General features: G+C 43.9%; 1 protein-coding gene across 2 annotated transcripts; it reads left to right on the forward strand.

The window, feature by feature from the left end:
• Positions 16,987–22,203, forward strand: LOC102170310 (C-C motif chemokine 15). 2 transcript variants are annotated; one of them, XM_005701406.2, is made up of 4 exons: positions 16,987–17,370; positions 20,094–20,171; positions 21,025–21,136; positions 21,559–22,203. In XM_005701406.2, the coding sequence occupies exons 1-4, from the start codon at positions 17,313–17,315 to the stop codon at positions 21,749–21,751; spliced, it is 441 nt and encodes a 146-aa protein (XP_005701463.2). In that variant the 5' UTR covers positions 16,987–17,312; the 3' UTR covers positions 21,752–22,203. The 2 variants fall into 2 exon arrangements, with proteins under 2 accessions (XP_005701463.2, XP_005701464.2); XM_005701407.3 differs by having other exon boundaries at positions 17,025–17,370; positions 20,097–20,171.

Below are 22,880 nucleotides of genomic sequence, written 5' to 3' on the forward strand. Positions count from 1 at the left end.
CTCCTCAGGAATGGAACCTCCATCCTCCAAGCTGCTCAAGATGAAACCCCTCTCCTTGATCCATCCATCCAATCCATCAGCAAATCCTGTCTATCAACAAATCCTGTCAACTCTCTCAAGTTCAGTTCAGTTCAGTTCAGTTGCTCAGTCAGTCGTGTCCGACTCTTTGCGACCCCAGGAATCGCAGTACGCCAGGCCTCCCTGTCCATCACCGACTCCCGGAGTTCACTCAGACTCACGTCCATCGAGTCAGTGATGCCGTCCAGCCATCTCATCCTCTCTCGTCCCCTTCTCCTCCTGCCCCCAATCCCTCCCAGCATCAGAGTTTTTTCCAATGAGTCAGCTCTTCGCATGAGGTGGCCAAAGTACTGGAGTTTCAGCTTTAGCATCATTCCTTCCAAAGAAATCCCAGGGCTGATCTCCTTCAGAATGGACTGGTTGGATCTCCTTGCAGTCCAAGGGACTCTCAAGAGTCTTCTCCAACACCACAGTTCAAAGCATCAATTCTTTGGTGCTCAGCTTTCTTCACAGTCCAACTCTCACATCCATACATGACCACAGGAAAAACCATAGCCTTGACTAGATGGACCTTAGTCGGCAAAGTAATGTCTCTGCTTTTGAATATGCTATCTAGGTTGGTCCTTTTCTTCCAAGGAGTAAGCGTCTTTTAATTTCATGGCTGCAGTCACCATTTGCAGTGATTTTGGAGCCCAAAAAAGAAAGTCTGGCACTGTTTCCACTGTTTCCCATCTATTTCCCATGAAGTGATGGGACCAGATGCCATGATCTTCATTTTCTGAATGTTGAGCTTTAAGCCAACTTTTTCACTCTCCTCTTTCACTTTCATCAAGAGGCTTTTGAGTTCCTCTTCACTTTCTGTCACAAGGGTGGTGTCATCTGCATATCTGAGGTTATTGATATTTCTGCCAGCAATCTTGATTCCAGCTTGTGTTTCTTCCAGTCCAGCATTTCTCATGATGTATTCTGCATATAAGTTAAATAAGCAGGGTGACAATATACAGCCCTGACATACTCCTTTTCCTATTTGGAACCAGTCTGTTGTTCCATGTCCAGTTCTAACTGTTGCTTCCTGACCTGCATACAGATCTCTCAAGAAGCAGGTCAGGTGGTCTGGTATTCCCAGCTCTCTCAGAATTTTCCACAGTGTACTGTGATCCACACAGTCAAAGGCTTTGGCATAGTCAATAAAGCAGAAATAGATGTTTTCCTGGAACTCTCTTGCTTTTTCCATGATCCAGCGGATGTTGGCAATTTGATCTCTGGTTCCTCTGCCTTTTCTAAAACCAGCTTGAACATCAGGGAGTGGATTGGCTTAAACTGTCCTTAGTGCCAGAGGGGAGGGGAATGAATGTCCTGAAAGAGCTTTAGGAATGTTTGCTACACCCTCAGTGAAGGTGCTGGCTTCTGTCTACTCAAGTCACACAGAAGGATCACTGGAGGGTCTAGTTAGAACCTAGACAACACCAACCGTGTTTTGTTTTTTTTGTTGTGTTGTGGTTTTCTTTCTTTTTTTTTCAGCAGTGCTGCACAGCATATGGCCGCCTGCAGTGAGAGCACAGAGTCAACTACTGGACTGCCAGGGAAGTCCCCAAAACCAGCCCTTTTTAAAAGATGTGAATTCCAAGCCTCCTGTTGTCATCTTGGCTATGAAGGTAGAGCTGCGTGTACGCAGTCATAGTGTAGAGATAATCACACTTGAAATGCACAGGCCTGACTCTCAAGTCCCTGTTGGCCAATAAGCAGTCCCCAGTGCTAGGTTAATAGGGACTGGGGGAGATTGCAGCAATGTAGAATGGGCATGTGTTCCAGCAACTGGCTAAGTGAGAAGAGAGTGTGCAGAGTTAAGGACCTACAGTCCAGCCCATCGAAATCGGATTCATTCCCTTTAAGAAACCTGAAGCCACCTTGTAGCTGCCCTTGTAGCTCAGTTGGTAAAGAGTCTGCCTGCAAAGCAGGAGACCCAGGTTTGATTACTAGATGGAGAAGATCCCCTGGAGAAGGGAATGGCAGCCCAGTTCAGTATTCTTGCCTGGAGAATCCCCGTGGACAGGAGAGCCTGGCAAGCTACAGTCCATGGGGTCGCAAGTGTTGGACATGACTTAGTGAATAAACCATCACCAATGCTGGGATAGTGATCTGGTGGCAATTACATATAATTAGCCCAGTAACCTTAATTTCATAAGATAATAACTCTGTAAGTTAAGAGTTACAGAGTTAACTGGTAAGCCTCCAGAAGCTTACAATTAAACATAGATAGTATAGTGTAAATCAGGCCAGGAATATTAATATTCATATGCAAAGATGAGTTATAGGTTTGTAATCGCTGGAATCATCTATATAATTTGGAACTTAGAGCACTAATAATACATTTTTAAACGATTTCTTAAAGTACGTAACCAATTATTCATGTGATTCCAGTATTAAATGTGTAATTAAGTAATTTATTTGTGCTTGTGACTTTGAGCTGAGAGATAAATATAAGAGAATTTGGCTAAGTTAACAAAGAACATTGGAGTATTTAACACAACTTGATTTTCCTATAGTCCTAAGTTTAATTTGCTGTTTTTATAGGAGTGAAGTGCTTTGGAAGATTCTGAGTGGTAGATTGGGCATGGAGAATACTCTTTAAAATTTAATGTGCGAAGTCGCTTCTGTTGTGTCCGACTCTGTGACCCCATGTAGCCCACCAGGCTCCTCTGCCCATGGGATTCCCCAGGCAAGAATACTGGAGTGGGTCGCCATTCCCTCCTCCAGGGGATCTTCCCGACCCAGGGATCAAACCCAAGTCTCTTACATCTCCTGCACTGACAGGCAGGTTCTTTACCACTAGCACCAACTGGGAAGCCTAAAATCCAGTATATTAAATTAATTAAAACAGCTTAAATGATTTACAAAAATTTAATCCACAAAGTTATAAACAGGGCTGATTGTTTAAGGCTTGTCTAATTCTACTTAAGCATTCATCAAGGACTTAAATTTTGCTAGTTTTATAAATAGGATAAGATGGGTGAGGCACAGGAAGCTATATTTTTAATTTGTTGCTCTACTGAATATCCATTTAAAAATCAAAGTAACTGCAATAGCTTCCTACACACAAAACTTTACCTGCAGACATGAAAAAAACCTCACACCGATCGAAGTCATACTCGTCTCTTGCCCTGATGACCAAAATACGCTCTGCTCAGTCCCTCCACTTCCATTCTTCCTACGTGCCCTCCATGCTCCACGACAGCCACCTGAAAGTCATGCCATTTAGCCACCATATCTTCCCTTTATAAACAGAATCAAATCCAAAATCTTTATAAGAATGTCCTGCCAAATGCCCCATAACTGGGACCCTGCCTGTCTCCTGAGGCTCGGCCCGCTCCCTCATCTTGATGCTCCAGCCACACAGACCTTCTTGTCACCTCAAGCACACAAACCTCATTTTTTGCCTCAGGGCCTTTGCATATGCTAGTCCCCTCTCCTAGGGCTTCCATCCCACCCACTCTCAGCCAGCCAACTCTCATTCATCCTTTAGGTCTCTGTTAAAGACTCTTCTCAGAGCAGCCTTGTGTTAACCTCTAGTATAAGTTGGTCTCCGGTGACACAGTTTCATAAAAATCCTAGAGATAACCCATTATAGCTCTCATCGCAACTTGTAACTCTGTCTTTATTATACGACACTATTTCGTCAATGGCTTTCTCCCTCACAAGTCAGTTCCGTGAGGCCAAGTAGCATTGAGTAGGTGAATTAGGAGAGGCAAACTCTTTGCCGATGGCCCAGACAGCATCTCCCCAGCCCTGACTTTGCTGTAAACATGGACTGGAAATTCCCTGGTGGTTCAGCACTCTCGCTACCAAGGGCTTGGTGTTCAGTCCCTGGTTGGGGAACTAAGACTGCCCAAGCCATGTGGTGAAGCCAAAAATAAAAAATAAAGTACAATTTTTTAATGGGCTGGATCAGTAGGTTTCTATCAGACTTTCAGGTTAGGGGGTCTCCAACCTATGGTCTTGGAGTTAAATTCAGCTGCTGCCTGTTTGTAAATAAAGTTTCATTGAAACACAGTCATGCTCATTTGTTTTCATGTGTCCTTTGGCTGCTTTTGATCTACAAAGAAGAGCTGGGCAGGTGTGACAGAGACTTTGTGGGGCCCGCTCTCTTCTTTCACTTTCATCAAGAGGCTCTTTAGTTCTTCTTCACTTTCTGCCATAAGGGTGGTGTCATCTGCATATCTGAGGTTGTTGATATTTCTCCCAGCAATCTTGATTCCAGCTTGTGCTTCATACAGCCCAGCATTTCTCATGATGTATTTTGCATATAAGTTAAATAAGCAGGGTGACAATATACAGCCTTGATGTACTCCTTTCCCAATTTGGAACCAGTCTGTTGTTCCATGTCCAATTCTAACCTTTGCTCCCTGATTTGGAACCAGTCTATTGTTCCATGTTCAGTTCTAACTGTTGCTTCTTGACCTACATACAGATTTCTTAGGAGGCAGGTCAGGTGGTCTGGTATTTCCATCTCCTTAAGAATTTTCCAGTTTGTTGTGATCCACAATGTGGACACACCCAGAACATGCCTCATGTTTTGTCATTCCCACAACTTTGTCTGAAAGGGTGAGCTCTAGAATCAGAAGACCTCTGTTTGAATCCCAGCTTTGCCCCCATTTTAGCCGTGTGAGCAAATTACATCATAGCTCTGTGCCTCTGTATCCTCATATGTAAAAGGGGACGACAACTCTACCAATGTCACAGGGCTGTAGTGAGGAAATAATTGTAAATATTTTCAAAATAGTAAGTGCTTCCTGTCTTATGACATCTATTACCCCTGTTGGCAGTTACCTTTGAGTAGAATGTTCTTCTGTCTTTCTCTGCATTTTAAAATCGAATACAGTCTCAGTCTAATTTTTGAGATGCAGGCCAAATGCCATCCCTTTCATGAATTTTCCTCCGCATTCTAATCTAAGGAGTTCTCTCTTGCTTTCCTCTGAAATCCTCACTGAACATGGAAGCCCCACAGCTCTGGACAGCAGGGACTCAGTTCTCTTCATCTCTACCCCAACAAGAATAAAAGCATCTTTACTAATACTTACAGTAATCCTTCTTAACAAGGATTTGTTTAATTAAAAGAAATAAGCCTAAATCTCCTAACGAAGAAAATCTCTGGTCCAAATAGCATCACTGGTGATGTCTACCAAACACTTAAAGAAGAATTAACACACCAAGCTCTTCTAAAAGACAAGAGGAAGAACTACTTCCTAACTCATTCTATGAAGGCAGCGTTACCCTGATCTCTGAACATATTTTTACATAAAAACTTGTACATGAATAATGTTTATAGCAGCACTATTCTTAATACCCACAGATTATGAACCAACCCAAGTGTCCATCAGGTGATGAATGGATATGCAATATGAGATATAGCCATACAGTGGAATATTATTCGGCCATCAAAAGGAATGAAGTACTGATCCATGTTACAGCATGGAAGAACCTTGAAAACTTTATGTTAAATGAAAAGAGTCAGACACAAAAGGCAACATATAGAATGATTCCCTTTACACATGAAACATCCAGAATAGATAAGTCTACAGAGACAGAATGCAAAGTAGTGATTCCCGGGGGCTGGGGGAGGGGGAAAGACAGTGGGTTCTCACTGAATATTCTAATACCTTTGTATGTGTGTGTGTTTTATTTTTTATCATTTTCTTTTTAATTTAATTTGTTATGGTCATGCATATTGCAACCAAAGAAAGGCAATGCCAAAGAATGTTCGAACTACCGCACAATTGCACTCATCTCACACGCTAGGAAAGTAATGCTCAAAATTCTCCAAGCCAGGCTTCAGCAATATGTGAACCATGAAATTCCAGATGTCCATGCTGGTTTTAGAAAAGGCAGAAGAACCAGAGGTCAAATTGCCAACATCTGCTGGATCATCAAAAAAGCAAGAGAGTTCCAGAAAAACATCTATTTCTACTTTATTGACTATGCCAAAGCCTTTGACTGTGTGGATCACAATAAACTGTGTAAAATTCTGAAAGAGATGGGAATACCAGACCACCTGACCTGCCTTTTGAGAAACCTGTATGCAGGTCAGGAAGCAACAATCAGAACTGGACATGGTACAGCAGACTGGTTCCAAATAGGAAAAGGAGTATGTCAAGGCAGTATATTGTCACCCTGCTTATTTAACTTATATGCAGAGTATATCATGAGAAACACTGGGCTGGAAGAAGCACAAGCTGAAATCAAGATTGCCGGGAGAAACATCAATAGCCTCAGATATGCAGATGACACCACCCTTATGGCAGAAAGTGAAGAGGAACTAAAGAGCCTCTTGATGAAAGTGAAAGAAGAGAGTGAAAAAGTTGGTTTAAAGCTTAACATTCAGAAAACTAAGATCATAGCATCCAGTCCCATCACTTCATGGCAAATAGATGGGGAAACAGTGGAAACAGTGACAGGCTTTATCTGTGGGGGGCTCCAAAATCATTTCAGATGGTGATTGCAGCCCTGAAATTAAAAGACACTTACTCCTTGGAAGGAAAGTTATGACCAACCTAGACAGCATATTAAAAAGCACAGACATTACTTTGTTAACAAAGGTCCGTCTAGTTAAGGCTATGGTTTTTCCAGTAGTCATGTACAGATGTGAGAGTTGGGCTACAAAGAAAGCTGAGCACTGAAGAATTGATGTTTTTGAACTGTAGTGTTGGAGAAGACTCTTGAGAGTCCACTGGACTGCAAGGAGATCCAACTAGTTCATCCTAAAGGAGATCAGTCCTGGGTGTTCATTGGAAGGACTGATGCTGAAGCTGAAACTCCAATATTTTGGCCACCTGATGCAAAGAGCTGACTCATTGGAAAAGATCCTGATGCTGGCAAAGATTGAGGGTAGGAGGAGAAGGGGACGACAGAGGATGAGATGGTTGGATGGCATCACTGACTCAATGGACATGAGTTTGGGTAAACTCTGGGAGTTGGTGATGGACAGGGAGGCCTGGCATGCATGGGGTTGCAAAGAGTCAGATACAACTGAGCAACTGAAATAAACCTCAATATTGCAACTATGTGAAACAACTACCCATTGTTGTTGTTGTTGTTAAGTTTCTAAGTCATGTCCAACTCTTTTGCAACCCAGTGCCATGTAGCTTGCAGAATCTTAGTTCCCTGACCCCTGACTGAACCCACGCCCCCTGCAGGGGAAGCGTGGAGTCCTAACCACTGGCCCACCAGGGAATCCCTGTAACACCTTTTGGAGTGCTGAAAATCATCTAGAACTAGACAGAGGTGATGGTTACACAAACTGTGAATGTATGAAATGCACTAAATTTCACATTTTAAAATGATTAACCCAATTAATATTGCATTATGTGAGTTTTACCTCAATAACAACAACAAGCCATAAGCCTCCTCTTGAATGAGGAACTATTATTTTGCTCTCAGCAAGCTTGTAAAGGTGAGGCAATCTTTACTGTCCAAAGAGGAAATTATCCGTTAGCTTATACTCATAACATGTCACTCTAAAATTTAGTAGATTAAAGCAAGCATTACCAAGATACCACTGCACACCTATTAGAATGGTGAAAATCCAGAACAGTACCAGTATCAAATGCTGACAAGGATGTGGAACAGCTGAAATTTCCATCCATAGCTGATGGGAAGGCAAAATGGGACAGCCACTTTGGAAGAAAATTTAGAGATTCCTTACAGAATTAAATATATTCTTACCATGCAATCCAGTAATTATGCTTCTTGGTATTTTCCCAAAGGAGCTGAAAACTTATATCCACCCAAAAACCAGCACACAGATGTTTATAGTAACTTTCTTCATAATTTCCAAACTTGGAAGCAACCAAGATGTCCTTCAGTAGGTAAATGGGTAAATAAACTGTGTTACCTCCAGACAATGGAACATTCAGTGCTAAAGCAAACGAGCTATCAAGCCATGAAAAGACACGGAGGAATTTTAAAAGCATATTACATATCTTAAAAGTGCCATCTCAATCGGCCAGTACTTTTCAAGTCTCTGTTTGTGTGACACATTCTATTATCTCATTTACCAAGAAGCCAATCTGAAAATGCCACATAGTACATGATTCCAACCACCTGACGTTCTGGAAAAGGCAAAACTGTCTCTGGAGAGACAGTAAAAAGATCTGTGGTTGCAGTTTGGGGGTGAATGGATAGGTGCGAGGGAAGATGAGCAAGCAGAGCACAGAGGATTTTTAGGGCAGTGGAAATACTCTGTGTGGTACCATAATGACAGACACATGTAATTATACATGTGCCCAAACCTATAGAATATACAACACCAAGAGGGAACTGCAATGTAAACTACGGTCTTTGGAGACTCACAGAGAATGAACTTATGGTTGCCGGTAGGGAAGGATGGCGGAAAGGGATAGTTAGGGAGTTTGGGATGGACATGTAATCACTGCTATATTTAAAATGGATAACCAAAAAGGACCGCCTGTATAGTACATGGAACTCTGCTCAATGTTATGTGGCAACCTAGATGGAAGGGGAATTTGGGGGAGAATGGACACATGTGTATATATGGCTGAGTCCCTTCACTGTTCACCTAAAACCATCATAGTATTGTTAATTGGCTATACTCCAAAAAATAATAATAATAATAATACTATGGCCTCTGGGTGATTACGACGTGTCAGTGTAGGTTCACCAGTTGTGACAAATGTGCCACTCTGATGAGGGCTATTGAAAATGGGGAGACTGCCTTTAGGGGTAGATTATATACAGGAAACATCTATACTTCCTTTCAGTTTTGCTACGAATCTAAAACTGCTCTTTTAAAAGTCTTAATGAAAACATTAAAAAAATTTTAAGTGCAAGGATTTATTATTTCTCACAAATCTATGGGTTGGATAAATGGTTCTGCTGGTCTGAGGCAATTCAGCTGGGGTTCAATGGTCTAGGATGATCTCTCACCAGGGACAGCTCTCCACATGGTCACTCAACCTCTGAGAGGTTGTCGTGGGCTGGTACACATTAAGGCATAAAAGTTCCTAGCAGAAAACTAACACAAGTCTCAACAGGCCAGCAGTTTTCAAGTCTCTGTTAGCAGGATACATTCTATTATCTCATTTACCCAAGTCTCATAGCCAAGACCAGAGTCAGTAGGGGACGTGACTTCCCACGTGCATGCATACTTGATGGGGGGATTCTTGCACCCTTTTTGTACATAAGCTACCAAAGGGAGGAAGAAGTTAAATATCCGAACCAAGATCTAATCTCTAATAGCCAAGCTAGAGCTAGAAGGAGTGCTTGGTACAAAAGGGAAGCCTCTCTATTTGACTTGATATCACCAAAGCATATAGGAAATGGTCAGGCAGTATCTGAGGAACCCCCGTCCATGTATGACCACAGAATGGTTTCAATCCTACACTATAGAACAGACTTCAGCTATGGAATCTTGAATGGAATATTATCGTTTGGGTTTGCTGTATTTTTCTAAGGAGGGTGTGGGTCCCGTCTTGTAGACATCAAGGAAAACAGGAAGAAAAGTTGGTTGGATCTGCTATTTCTCTTGCAATTTAAAAAGATTTTCCTGTGTGCGATAGTGACATAGATTAAGTGCTGGGGTCCAGCCCCAGTGGATCCAGGGTGATTTGAAGGGGAGACGGATAGGCGAGGAAAAAACTTATTTATTTATTAATATAAGATTAGATTAGGAAGAAATAGTATAGTAGGAAAATTAAGTGGAGAAAAGAGGCTGAATAACTTGGTATACGTGGAAAGCCAATAAAGTTCCAGACAAGGAGCTTGCACCATCTACATTAGGCCACCGGCCTTCGTTTGAATATCGGAGAGCACCCCGCCTTGGGCTCTCTCTCTTACAGATCTTAGAAGCCGGGACAAGTAAGTAGACATGGCGAGCCTCCACACCCCAGATGGGAATTCAGCCAAAAAAGGGGAGAAAAGAACGGCATGGGGAAGCCCAGCATGGGTGCAAGACACCAAAAACTATTTTTCAAAATCAGCTTATATACCCCAAGTTGTACATAAACAATGGAATATGCAGAGTTATGTAGGGGCAGCAGTCCTGACCCTCACTGAGACAAACAAGGCTTTCTTTTTGCATACCCTCCGGTATACAAAAGGTCTCAGGTGGTTTACATTATCTTCTAGCCAAGAGGCTTGTTAACATTTTTATGGCTCTCTTCCTGGATAATTGTCTATCAACCAGAAAACTCCTTTTCCCTAGAAGTGTGTTTTCTTTACTCTGCATCACCCTCAAATTACTGAATAAAGTTACATTCCTGTAGAACAAAGGTGCAGTGGGTTATAACAAAGAAAGTACTTAACTCAAAGATTTAATGTTGCTAATACCAGGTCTACTACCTGTTTTTCTATATACCAACTATATCTAAAAATAAAAGATATGAAAATTTGGCAGCAAGTATTGGCTCAACAAATGAAACCTTTAATCGGTCCTATTCTAATGATTTTGACTCCTCGGAAGCCCCTACATTCCTAGGATGTTTTAAGCTTCCTGTGCCTCCCACAGTCAGGAGGCCTCAAACAATCACAGGCACAGCTGTACGAGTCCTGCAGGCAGGCTAAAAGGCCATAGGAGGGATTTTTGAATTGAAACACCCTTTCAAATGCAGAAGACTAAAGCCTTGAGATGACTTTTTCCAGAGTGTGTCAGGAGAGTGGAAAAGTGCAATACAATAAGGCAGGCATATTCTTATTTTGGGGGGTACATGCTCAGGAAATACCAAGGGGAAAACCTGAGATCTGACTTGACCTTGCACATCAGATCTCTGCCCCAGGACCTTGTCACGGGTGGGATTCCTCACGCTAGCTCCCGGCAATTAAGATCATGCACATGGAAGAAAAATGCACATATAGATTATTTCCAAACACAGATATTTACAGTAAGTACACAGATGTGGCCACCTGCCTCGTGGGTCCTGGGTCTGTAACATTTACTGACCCACAGCAAGAATCCATAAGGAGTCAGGTGTACCAATATTCAAAACATAAATGGGTGAACAAATTTAAAAGTACACTGAACTGCTGAATATTGCAACCATATGAAACCATTGCATGCTGTCGCCGTTCAGTTGCTAGGCCGTATCCAACTCTTTTCAACCCCGTGGACTGAAGCCCGCCAGACTCCTCCGTCCACGGGATTTCCCAGGCAAGAATACTGGAGTGGGTTGCCGTTTCCTTCTCCAGGGCATCTTCCCCACCTAGGGATCAAAGCCATGTCTCCTGCAATGGCAGTCAAATTCTTTACCACTGAGCCACATAAGGAAGCCTGAAACTATTGCATAGTAGCCCTAATCCAGGAGTCTATCACCATAGACTGGAGCACAAGAAAGCGGCAAGAAATTGAACACCGGGCGTTTCAGGGGAACAACGCCTTATTTTACAAGAATGTATCGTTTTCACACCATCTGAGAGGAAAGATTTTGACAAGTTAGCTGGCTTGCCTTTTCTCTCATCTAAAGTCTTCTGCAGCTCAAATCTTTCCTGCAGTCCAAAGGGGTGTCTTCTTCCAGTGTTGGCAGTGGTAACGCATCAGCCTCCACAGCTTTTGCACTCAGGTGTGTTTCCTTCCAAAGACATAGAGCGGGAGAGGTGAAAAAGCATTTTCCCTGGAGGCATGAACTGTGTTAGTCGCTAGAATGGGTGTTTAGTGTTGCAGATCATGCCAAGCCAGGCCTGAGGACCACATACCAAGAGACAGAGGTGTTCTCTGATGAATTTATTTAGTGTGTGCTTACTGTATACAACGGGCTTCCCAGGTGGCCCTAGTGGTAAAGAACCCACCTGCCGGTGCAGAAGACTTAAGAAATGCAGAGTTCGATCCCTGGGTCGGGAAGATCCCCTAGAGGAGGGTATGGCAACCCACTCCAGTATTCATGCCTGGAGAATCCCATGGACAGAGGAGTCTGGTGGGCTACAGTCCATAGGGTCACAAAGAGCTGTGCACGACTGAAGTGACTTAGCACAGCACAGCACACTATGATCTGAAGAGTGCTCCAAAGGAAGGGATCCAAGCAGGGTTCCCCACTGTCTGCATCTTAAAGGCCTGGCGCTTTGAAAGTTGGGATGTGCTAGGCAGGTGATAACTTGCTGTCCCAATATGTCAACCTACTGCATGCTTTGTGTCAGAGTTGCCTCGAAGGACATGACTTACACAGGCCCTGGATGGAACAGTTTACTCAAGAAGAGAAGAGGCAGAGCAAGATCAGCTTCAACAGTGAGGGTCAGCCCCCAACACACAGCCAGTGGGTGCCATCTTGCAGTTGACTTAAGGCAATGATCTGCATGGTCCCTCTTGGGCTACAAGTGAAGGGCCCTTTCCCTCCCCACCAGGAACAGATAGTAGTGGGGTTGACCTGGTGTCCTATGTCATTACAAGCTTAAGCAAAACAAAGAAGCATATGCTGAGTCCTAAACAGAGTAAGATAATCCCACACAAGGCAATAAGCCCAGCACAGCTGTGCAACACTTTATCTCTGGGAAAGAAGTGTTCCAGCCCCAAGGCCTCTCTTCTGCGGCCCTGAAGGGGTTGAAAGATCGCATAGACTAGAATGCCTTTCCTGATGCAGCGTGCAGCTGGCCTGAGGGAGAACCAGATCACTACTTCGCTTTTGCGTGGGACTCAAGGTATTTAACTTGAATTCAAGGGACCTTCCTTACTTTCTTACTTCCGTACCTTCCTTACACAGCCATCAAAGGAGGCCAGACACCTGGGATGATTTCATTTGGAAACGAAAGGTACTCTGGTGTTGGAGAAGACTCTTAAGAATCCCTTGGACAATAAGGAGACCAAACCAGTCCATCCTAAAGGAAATCAACCTCGAATACTCGTTGGAAGGACTGATGCCGAAACTGAAGCTCCAACACTTCGGCCACCTGATACAAAGAGCCAACTCATTGGTAAAGACCCTGATGCTGGGAAAGGCTGAGGGCAGGAGGAGAAGAGGGGCAACAGAGGATGGGATGGTTGGATAGCATCATTGACTCAATGGACATGAGTTGGAGCAAACTCCAGGAGATAGTGAAGGACAGGGAAGCCTGGCATGCTGCAGTCCATGGGGTCACAAAGAATTGGACATGACTTAGCAACCAAACAGCAGCAAGAAAAGAACAGCAAGCAGTGCAGGGAAAAACCACTTCAGGCCTCTCTCCTGAAAAGGGACCAGTGCATCTGTGTATGGAACACCATTCTGAGATTTCAAGACCTGCCCAGGATACAGACACATAACACACGGAGTGACGAGAAAGGGGTGATGGGGGAGTTGAGAGCAATGGCAGACAATTGCCATAGGCCAAGTGCAGGCCTGAGAAAGCAGGGGGGCCATCTTAGCTCAAATATGCTCACACAGCAGTAGTACAGGGCAGCTCAGCTTATGCTAGACAACAGGTTATGCAAGCCTAGGTCCTGGGATGTGGCAAGACCAGCGTTTACAGGCAGAAACGACAGGGTAGTTGGTATTTCTGCAGGGGAAGGAGCTGCTGTGTGTGCTGGCAATATTGTGAAATACTTATAGCAAGTGCTTCGTGTAGTAAACATCTCATCTCAAAGGAAGTGCCCACAACGCAGTTTCAGAGTGTAGTAACTGCTCAGAAAGCACCAGCTGTTGTTATCATCAGCATCAGAAGACCCCTGAGGTTGGAGCAGCGTACAAGGAGCACAGCCTGCTCCCTCAACCATGCCAAGCTGAGTAACAAATAGAGTTGATGCGATTCTCCAATGTCAACAATGATGCTTGGTGGCATAGGAAAGGAAAATCCATAAAAGACTCAGGAAGTACACCAAAACCACTCGATTAAAAATAAATAAATTAGAGAGAAGAAACAGCACTATACTGTGAAGTCGGACATGTCTTCATTGCTTCCTTTTGCGGAACAGATGTGCATTTGGTGCTGCATCAGACGCTTCTCACATTACCTCCCAGCCATCAGCCCCATCGCTTCCTCTGCCCACCACTACAGCAGCCAGTCCTGTGCAGGCCTTGCCCAGCTCCATGGAAGGGCAGTCTGCCAGCATCTCCCCTTTCATAGCCTGCATCTCATCATGCATGCCATTCCTTTCCTGAATCAGGGAGTCTCCGATGCTGAGATAGAGAACCTACAGGAAACCACTTGGTACTCAGGACCGAGATGCTGCAGCCTGGAGGACTCATGACAGAGACTTGGAAGTCACTGGGGAGTATCCACAGCAAAGGAGAAAGTCAGCGAGTACATGGATAGAATGGCTTGTCCCGTGGAAGTCAGCCAGCCTCTTCCCTCAGCCACAACAGAGCTAGTGCAATAGGCCCTTGGCCGTGGTGGCAAGGACAGAGGTTATGCATGGGCCAACAGTGTGGGCTGTCTCTCATCAAGGCCCATCTACCTATGGCTGCTGCGGAACGCATAACCTCCCAGCAGAGGTAGTCATCAAGTCTCACCATGGCACCGCCTCCAAGGAGAAAACGCAGCTGTACAGCGGCATGTTGGTTATCTCGGACGTCTGCCAACCTGCAAGGGAGAGTAAGCCAACCTTAGCAGGACTGACACTTATTCCCGATGTGGGGTTTTTCACTACCAGCAGGACCTTGGCCAGTCCAGTGGTCCAAGGACTTAGAGGATGTCTGACCACTCAGTATGGCATGTGCACAAGAGGGCCTCGGGTCAAGGGATCCATTTTACAAATGGTGTGAGTCAGCGGGTGTTTGGGATCCACTTGGTGTTACTATATACTGAAACAGCTAAGAGAACAGTGAGGGGTTAATAATTTAGCTGAAGCGAAAACAAACTTCAGGGCTGGGACTTCTCCAGAATGCAGTGTATGCGTGGAAGCAAAGAATGTTAGATAGTGCCATGTCCCCAGTGGCTAAAACATGCAGGAATCAAGGGGTTGGCTCTGTCTTCATATTTCCAGTCATCTATTTGTGATTCCCATCCCTGAAACATTAGACCCTGCTGGATTTCTGGGGAGATGGGAGAGGTGGAGATGAGCTAGTATGAGTGCACAGTGTGGGTTCTACTGAACCTGAAAGAACTAGTGTGTGTGTGTATGTGTGTGTGTGTGCGCGCGTGCACACGTGCTCAGTCACTCAATCATGTCCAACTCTTTGCAACCCCATAGACTAATACAACCAGCTTGAAGCAAGCTTTGTGATGGATTAGACACAAGAAAGGCACAGACACCTCAGAGGGAAGCAAGGGGCAGACTGTATTATGTATTACGTCACATCCTTGCAGCCTCACTCCTTACCTCAGCCGCTGCTCAGTCACCGCTTTTCTTGCATTAACGTAAGCTTCATGCAGGTGTCTTACCTTGTAACTCTAGCTTTCCACAGGGCATCTCTGATTCTGAGCTATGGAATATGTGAAAGAACAACACTCACGAGCAAACCAGAAATGTGAATAAATTAATGCTTGTATATACAGAGTCTAGAAAAACTGTACAGTTCCCTATCTGCAGGGAACGAATAGAGACACAGATATAGAGAATCAGGCGGACACAGGAGGGAAGGAGAAGGTGGGACAAAGTGGGAGAGTGGTACTGACATATATGCATTACCAGGCGTCACATAGACAGCTGGCGAGAAACTGCCACGTAACACGGAGCTCAGCGCGGTGCTCTGTGACCTAGCGGGGTAGAGGGCCTAGAGGGGTAGGGTGGGGTGTGGGAGGGGGCTCCAAAGGGAGGGGATATATGTATGCCTATAGCCGATTACAGCAGAAACTAACAGAATTTTATAAAGCAAATATACGCCAGTAATAAAATGAATTGAATATTTGAAATCCACCCCTGGCCAATGAAGTCTTGCTCTCAACAGTCTGACACTGTGTAACAATCCACTTGAAGCTTACTAGTATAAACTGACAACAGCTGTATTCTATTCACAAATTCTACGGGTCAGAAATTCACACAGGGCACAGCCCAGATGGCTTGTCTCTGCTTCATGATGGCCGGGGCATGCCTGGGAAGACACGAAAAGCAAGAAATGACCCAAAGGGATGAGGAACCATCTAGAGCAGGGCTGTGCAGTAAAAACACAATGCAAGTTGCGTGTTGTTGTTGTTGTACTGTCTAAGTCGTGTCAAGTCTTTGTGACCCCATGGACTGTAGCCCACCAGGCTCCTCTGTCCTGGGGATTTCCCAGGCATGAATACTGGAGTGGGTTGCTATCTCCTTCTCCAGGGGATCTTCCCACCCAGAGATCAAAGCCACGTCTCCTGCACTGGCGAGTCTGAACCACCTGGGAAGCCCACATAGTATTTTACATAGTGTCAAACACACAGGAGAAAAATCAAGACAAGAAATCTGGGCAGAGGGAGGTTATAATTTCAGATAGAGAGTCCCAGAAAGATTAACAAGAAAAACAACATTTGAATGAGGAGTTGAAGGAGGGTTAGGGAGAAAGTAAGATTTTCTCCCATAAAAGTTATTGAAGGGAAGAGTAATGGAGGAAGCAGGAACAGCAATCTCTGAGCCAGCCTGCATCACCAGAGCAAAATGAGTGAGGGGAAGGGTAATAGGATCTGAAGACAGAGCATGAACAGGGGCCAGAGCACATAGGGGCTTGTAAGCTAGAAGGATTGGGCTTTACACTGGGTTGGGATGGAGGAAAAAGCCACCAGTGGGTTTTAAATAGGATTGATTTGGCTGATATATATTCTAAAAGGATCACCCAGGCTGCAGTGTTGAGAATGAACTGAGAAGGGGCAAGGGCAGAGGAAGGAGACACATTGGGAGGTTTTTGCAAGAATCCTGGTGAAAGACAAGACTGGCTTGGACCAGGTGGAGAGAGAGGATGTGGTGAGGAACAATAAGGTTCTGGACACGTTTTTGAAAGTAGACTCACCTCAATGTTTTTTATGGATCGGATGTGGAGGTGAAACAAACAGAGTCAAGGGTTAAGAGTCTATGTGAGGAGTCACATGACCAGGCTCACATGTGAGAGCACCCTGATAACAGGCTGCCTGTGCCCTTGAATGGGGTGAACTCCCAAGGAAAACATCCTGATAAGAGGATTCAGTGACCCCCTCAAGGAAGGATCCTTCATAAACTGGCTCCTCCCTTCGCCTGTGTCCAGTGGGCAGCTGGAGAAGCAGCATGTCATCCTCGGCCCTTCTTCCTGTTGCCTTCTCAGCCTCCTTCCCTTTATTTAGAAATAGCGTGTTATCTATTATACAACCCAGGAAAGCGTTCTGATCTCTGCCCTGTGACTTCCCGCTCCTCCTCTTTCTATAAATACAAGGGCAGAGCAGAGATCCAAGGAAGTCAGAGAGAGCCCCGGAGTCCTCAGGCTGGTCTGTGCACCGGGAAGATGAAGATCTCCATAGCTGCCCTCCCCTTCCTCATCCTCGCTGCCCAGGCTGCAGTTGGTGAGTTCAGTGAGCCTTCTCCCAGGTGGGCAGATGGGTGGTAACTTGCAGACCAGGGAGGAGACGCAGAGGGACGCCTTTGTCCCAACATGGATATAGCTCCCGTTTAAAAGCAGCAGCAGTAGGGAGAGACCTCTCCCTGCAGCCGTTGGTCCCTGGGGAAAGCAGCATACAGCTGACTGGTCCCACCTGGGGAAACAAGTCTTTCCCTTTCATGACCAGAATTATCTGACACTTTCTCTTAGCTGACATAGGAGCATTATGGGCAAGATCAAGAGAACTGTAGAAAAATCATAGATCTGTAGAAAGAAGTATAGACTTTCACAATGTTAGAACTATTATATGCCCTCTAGTGTAAAACTCTCACTTCAGAGAGGAAAGTGGACAAGCCAGACAAGTGACTCATTCAGGTGTACTTAATCATCTTATTTATTTATGTAACAATCTAGTATTTCCTATGTGCAAGCAGGCACTGTTCTAAGTGTCTTGTAGATATTAATATATTGGATCCTCCTGACATTGCTGTAGGGTAGACTATCAGCAAACTATATGGATTTACTTATTATTATTATTAGTTACTCTCTTACAAACAAGAGACGAGGCGTAGGAACCCTAGATAACTTGCTCAAGATCACACAGCCATACATGGTGGCATTAGGTTACAAGCTAGTTAGAAAGCTGTAATGGGAAGACAACACCCATCTAAGACTTAGTTTTGCAAGCCCCACACATATCATATTAAAAGTGTATGCACATGCCTCATTTAATATAATTCATATGTAATTACATAAGAATAAGCTAAATTTTAGTTATGCTTGCCTAATTATTCTAGTACAGGTCCACAATCCATTTATCCAAATCTTTGGGGCTAGATGCATTTTGGAATGCAGAATTTTTCAGGTTTTAAAAAGGCAATGCAGTATGACCCAGAAATTCCATTTCTTCTTGATATGGCCAAAAGAACTGAAAGTAGATACAGGAAAGAGATACCTATACAACCTTGCTAATCACAGCTTAATTTTTAATTGCCAAAAGGAGGAAGCAACCCAAGTGTCCATTGACAAACAAATGGATTGGAAAACAGGGTGTGTGTGTGTATATATATATATATATATATATATATAGAGAGAGAGAGAGAGAGAGAGAGAGAGAGAGAGAAAGTACTATTCAGCCTTAAAAAATGAGGGAATTCTGATATGTGCCACAACATAGACAAATATTGAAGACATGATGATAGATGAGATAAGCCAGTCCCAAAAGGACAAATTATATGATTCCACTCCCATGAGGTATTTAAAATAGTCAGATTCAGAGAGAAAGCAGAATGGCAGTGGCCCAGGGTTTAGGGAAGGGGGAAATGGGGAGCTATTGTGTAATGGGTACAGAGTTTCAGCTTGCTTTCAAGATGAAAAAAGTTCCATGGATGGATTGTGGTAAGTTGCACAATATGAGAAGGTACTTAATGCTATTGAACTGCACACTTCAAGATGATTAAAATTGTAAAGTTTATGTTATTTACATTATGTATGTGCTAACTCTTAGTTATTAGCAACTACTGACTAAACCCAGATTGCTGCCTATAGCTCTTGGTACTTTGGTTGACAGCTCTTGAATGTACAAAATCACCTCCAGTTCATGGTCAAGCCATGAATATCCCCATCTTCAAGTCGGTCTGCTAGAGCTTTGCTTTTCCTGATTGTGATTTTTGTGACATTTTATCTCAGACAATTGTACTTTTTGATAACTTGAGGAAAACAAAAATTACCCGAAAAACTGCCTGACCCACTACGTTGCAGACATGCAGTCCTTGCAAAGATCGTAAATGACAGTTGTGAATATTCAGATGTGACTTTCTTTTCCTATTCATGTTCTGATCGCAGGGAGATAGTGAACAAGTGATTATATTAGAGACTTTTTTATTTATAAGATCTAATGTAAAACCACTGCTTGCAACTTTTTAGATCTGAATGTTGCCTGTTTAATATATTTCTTTTAAAGTTTAAAAGGGTTTTCTATCTATTGCTAATATCAGCTGGATAACATTTTGTCAAGTGGTTTTTTTTCCTGATTGTTAATTTGATGCTAGCTGGAAAATAACAGTGACTTTATTCAAATAAAGAAATATTTTAGTATTTTTTTTAATTGTAAACTTTGCATTATGTACATTCTATCACATTCTAAAAGAATGTATTTTTAAAAAGGCAACACATACCTGGACATTACTTAACATCCCTGGCAGAGTCTGAGAAACACGCATTAACCAAACACAATTATATTTCTGCAGTAAACACATTCATACCAATGGAGTAAATAAAGCCTGTAAATAGCCTCACTTCACTTTGGGTGGTGTGGTGTCACCAGATCAGTTATAGAAAAATTGTTACTGTTTCCAGAGCCCTGTGAATCCCAGAAATGTGTAGAAAGCACGGTGCACTGGATTGCATTATGGAACTATTCAACTCATCTACTACTGTTGGCTGTGCAGTTAGCCTTTTGTATTCAAAGTCAATTGAATGGTTTCCTGTCTTGAACTTCTTCAAAAGTTCCCTGGAAAGTCTCAGAGCCTTGGTAGAGAAAATGGGCTTGGAGGCAGATCTGGGCCAATGGTTCAGTATCCTTGCCTCCCTAGCAGGAGATGCGGTTGAGGAATGAGAGAGATGGAGATGTTGAAACAATGTTGCTTCCCAGTAATTTTTCTTCCCTTCTCTACTATTTCTCTCAAGTAGAAAACACGATGTCAAACCTGAAGTTTGAACTCTCAAGTCCGAAAGAATTTCATCATCACTCACTGTCTTACGGAGGTAAAGTTTTGTTATGGTATATATTTTAAAACAGCTAGCAGGTACGGATTGGCTCAAAGACTTCAATCCACCTCGTTTTCAGGACCTGAGGGGGGTCCTGAGGGGGGTCCTGAGGGTGGTGAACATCTCCAAGGAAGTTCAGGATGTGCTGTGTGTCCATAGATGGCCTCTTCCAGAGATGGATTCAATTCCACCTGGCTGTCCCAAGAGTTGGCTCACTGTGGGGAGAAGGGAAGGGTGCTCGGACGCCTCCTGCAGGCCTCAGACCCTCCTTCTTCTGGGAGAAATTCTGCTCTGCCGTGGCCCTGCTTGGATGCCCTCAGACACACAGCTCAGCCCTGGGGAGAGCGAAATGTCTCTGGCAAGGAGAGACCATCAAGTGCTGAAGAGAAGGAGAACATCCCTTTCCAGTCCTGAACCTTCAGGACTTCTCTGGTGGTCCAGTGGTTAAGAATCCGCCGGCCAATGCAGGACACACGGGTTCCATCCTTGCTCCGGGAAGATTCCACATGCCTCCCCGCAAGGAAGAGTAGCCCCTGCTCGCTGTAACTGGAGAAAGTCCCTGTGCAGCAACACAGACCTAGCACAGCCAAAAATAATTCTTTTTAAAAGCCCTGCACCTTCTCACTCTTCCCAGTACGTGGGAGGGAAGGGGGAAAGGATGCAGTTTTCATCAGTTTTGTTCGTTTAGTTGCTAAGTTGGGTCCAACTCTTTTGCAGCCCCAAGGACTGTAGCCGGCCAGGCTCCTCTGCCCATGGGGTTTCCCAAGCAAGAATACAGGAGCGGCTTGCCGTTTCCTTCCGCAAGTTTTCCTCCCACCCAGTCCTTAAGTGACGCTTTCTCTCGTTGCAGGTTTTCACCGGCCCACGGACTGCTGCGTGTCTTACACCCCACGAAACATCCGATGTGTATTCATGGAAGATTATATAGAGACGAGCAGTGCGTGCTCCCGGCCAGCTGTCATGTAAGTGTGCCAAGCTCACTGGCCATCGCTGGAGGCAGAGCGGAGAGGGGAAGGGGTGGTTCCTGAGGAATGGATGTCCGGGAAAGTCCCACCCTCTGCATGCTGCCAGGTCAGCAGAAGCGTGTGTCCTCGGTAGGATCCTTCAGGGCACCAGGTATGAGATGCTCTGGGTGAAAAGGGAAGCTAGGGAAGGAAGGAAGGCGAGAACCGGAGGGAGGTTGCCCGAGGAAACTCATTGAGTCGCTGAGGGCATCTCAGCCTGAGGGGGAGTCTCAGAGAGAAGCTGCTCTGAATTCCTGCAGCGGAGAAAGGGAGGAACTGGCTGGGCTGTCGGGGGCCCAAGGCGCAGGGAGGATAGGGTCCCCACCCATATTTGTTGAACCCTCTGCTGTTTGTAATCTTTCCCCACACCTTCTTCCCAGCTTCGTCACCAAGAAGGGGCAGCGTGTCTGTGCTGATCCTAACAATGAGAGAGTTCAGAAATGCAAGTCGGACCTAAGGCTTGGGTCAGCCGTCGAGGACCTGAGATCGCTATTGCTTGAGCGGGGGAGCCTGGACCGGGCCCCCTCTTCTTCATCTCTCTTGCCTCACCGTCCTCATTGGACGGTGGCCTGAATTATTTTTTAAAAAAGCAACAGTTACTGTTCTGTTCTGATTACAAAAGCAACACATTCATCAAGAGTATCCAATTTGACTTCACTCCAACTTTTAGAGGGAAAAGATTGTGTAGGAATTACTGAACTTTGGTTTTGTGGACCTTTTTTTGGGGGGGGGAGGATCTGAACAAGACATCATATTGTAAACTTTTTTAAGCTAAAAACATGACATTCAAATACAGACTTAGTATGTGTATTCAACCCATTAATCACTAAACTGATTCAAAGATCATCTGAGGAACAGAAGTTTATATAGTTATTGAAGATGGCATTCTGAAATGTTTGTTAGAGAAAAACAAATTCAAATCCTAGAGGGCAATAAATCTGTAACTTTGGGGATTATCTTTTCTACTAGACAGCAATCCTTTGGATCTGTGCTTAACAATAAAATTACAAATCAGTCTCAGTCAACAAGCAATTTCATAAATTCTGGGTGTTGGTCAAAATATAGACCATCAATCAAATGTACGTTTCTCATACAGATTAAGGAATCCTGGGTGAGTCCTTCAGACAGTGCTCCAATATGACATTGAAAGGCCTATACTCATCCTTTTGTCTTAATGCTACATTTTTGTTTTTGTTTTTTTCTTGTCAGATATAATTTCCTAAAAGATATCTTCTCTAAAGTTAAAGGACATTAGGGAAACACTTAAAACTAAAGTTAATATCAATTTTAGGTTCATATCTATTAAAGCATATACATTTCTATTTACAAATAGTAAATCTTAATCAACTCTCACACAAAATTCAGAAATAAAGGACTGAATTCTAAACAACAACATTTTTTTTAATTCAAAAAAAGTTTAAGATTTTTTTTTCCAGGCCAAGTTGGCAGAGTAGAAAGGCCCTGAACTTACCTCCTGTCATGAACACACCAAAATCACAACTTGGCTAAAAAGTTTATTCGGGTTTTCCATAAGATGGTATGGAAAAACCAAAATGAATATTTTGGCCAACCCAATACTTGGAGAACAACTATCAGTGGAAAAAAAGAAAAACAGAACCTACCAACAAGAAAATATCTTTTACAACTAAAGATGTTAAAAGAGGAATCGCAATAATATGGTGGGGGGAGTGGAGCAGACTCA

This window comes from Capra hircus, chromosome 19 (genome assembly GCF_001704415.2).
Source record: "Capra hircus breed San Clemente chromosome 19, ASM170441v1, whole genome shotgun sequence".
NCBI classification, from domain to species: domain Eukaryota; kingdom Metazoa; phylum Chordata; class Mammalia; order Artiodactyla; family Bovidae; genus Capra; species Capra hircus.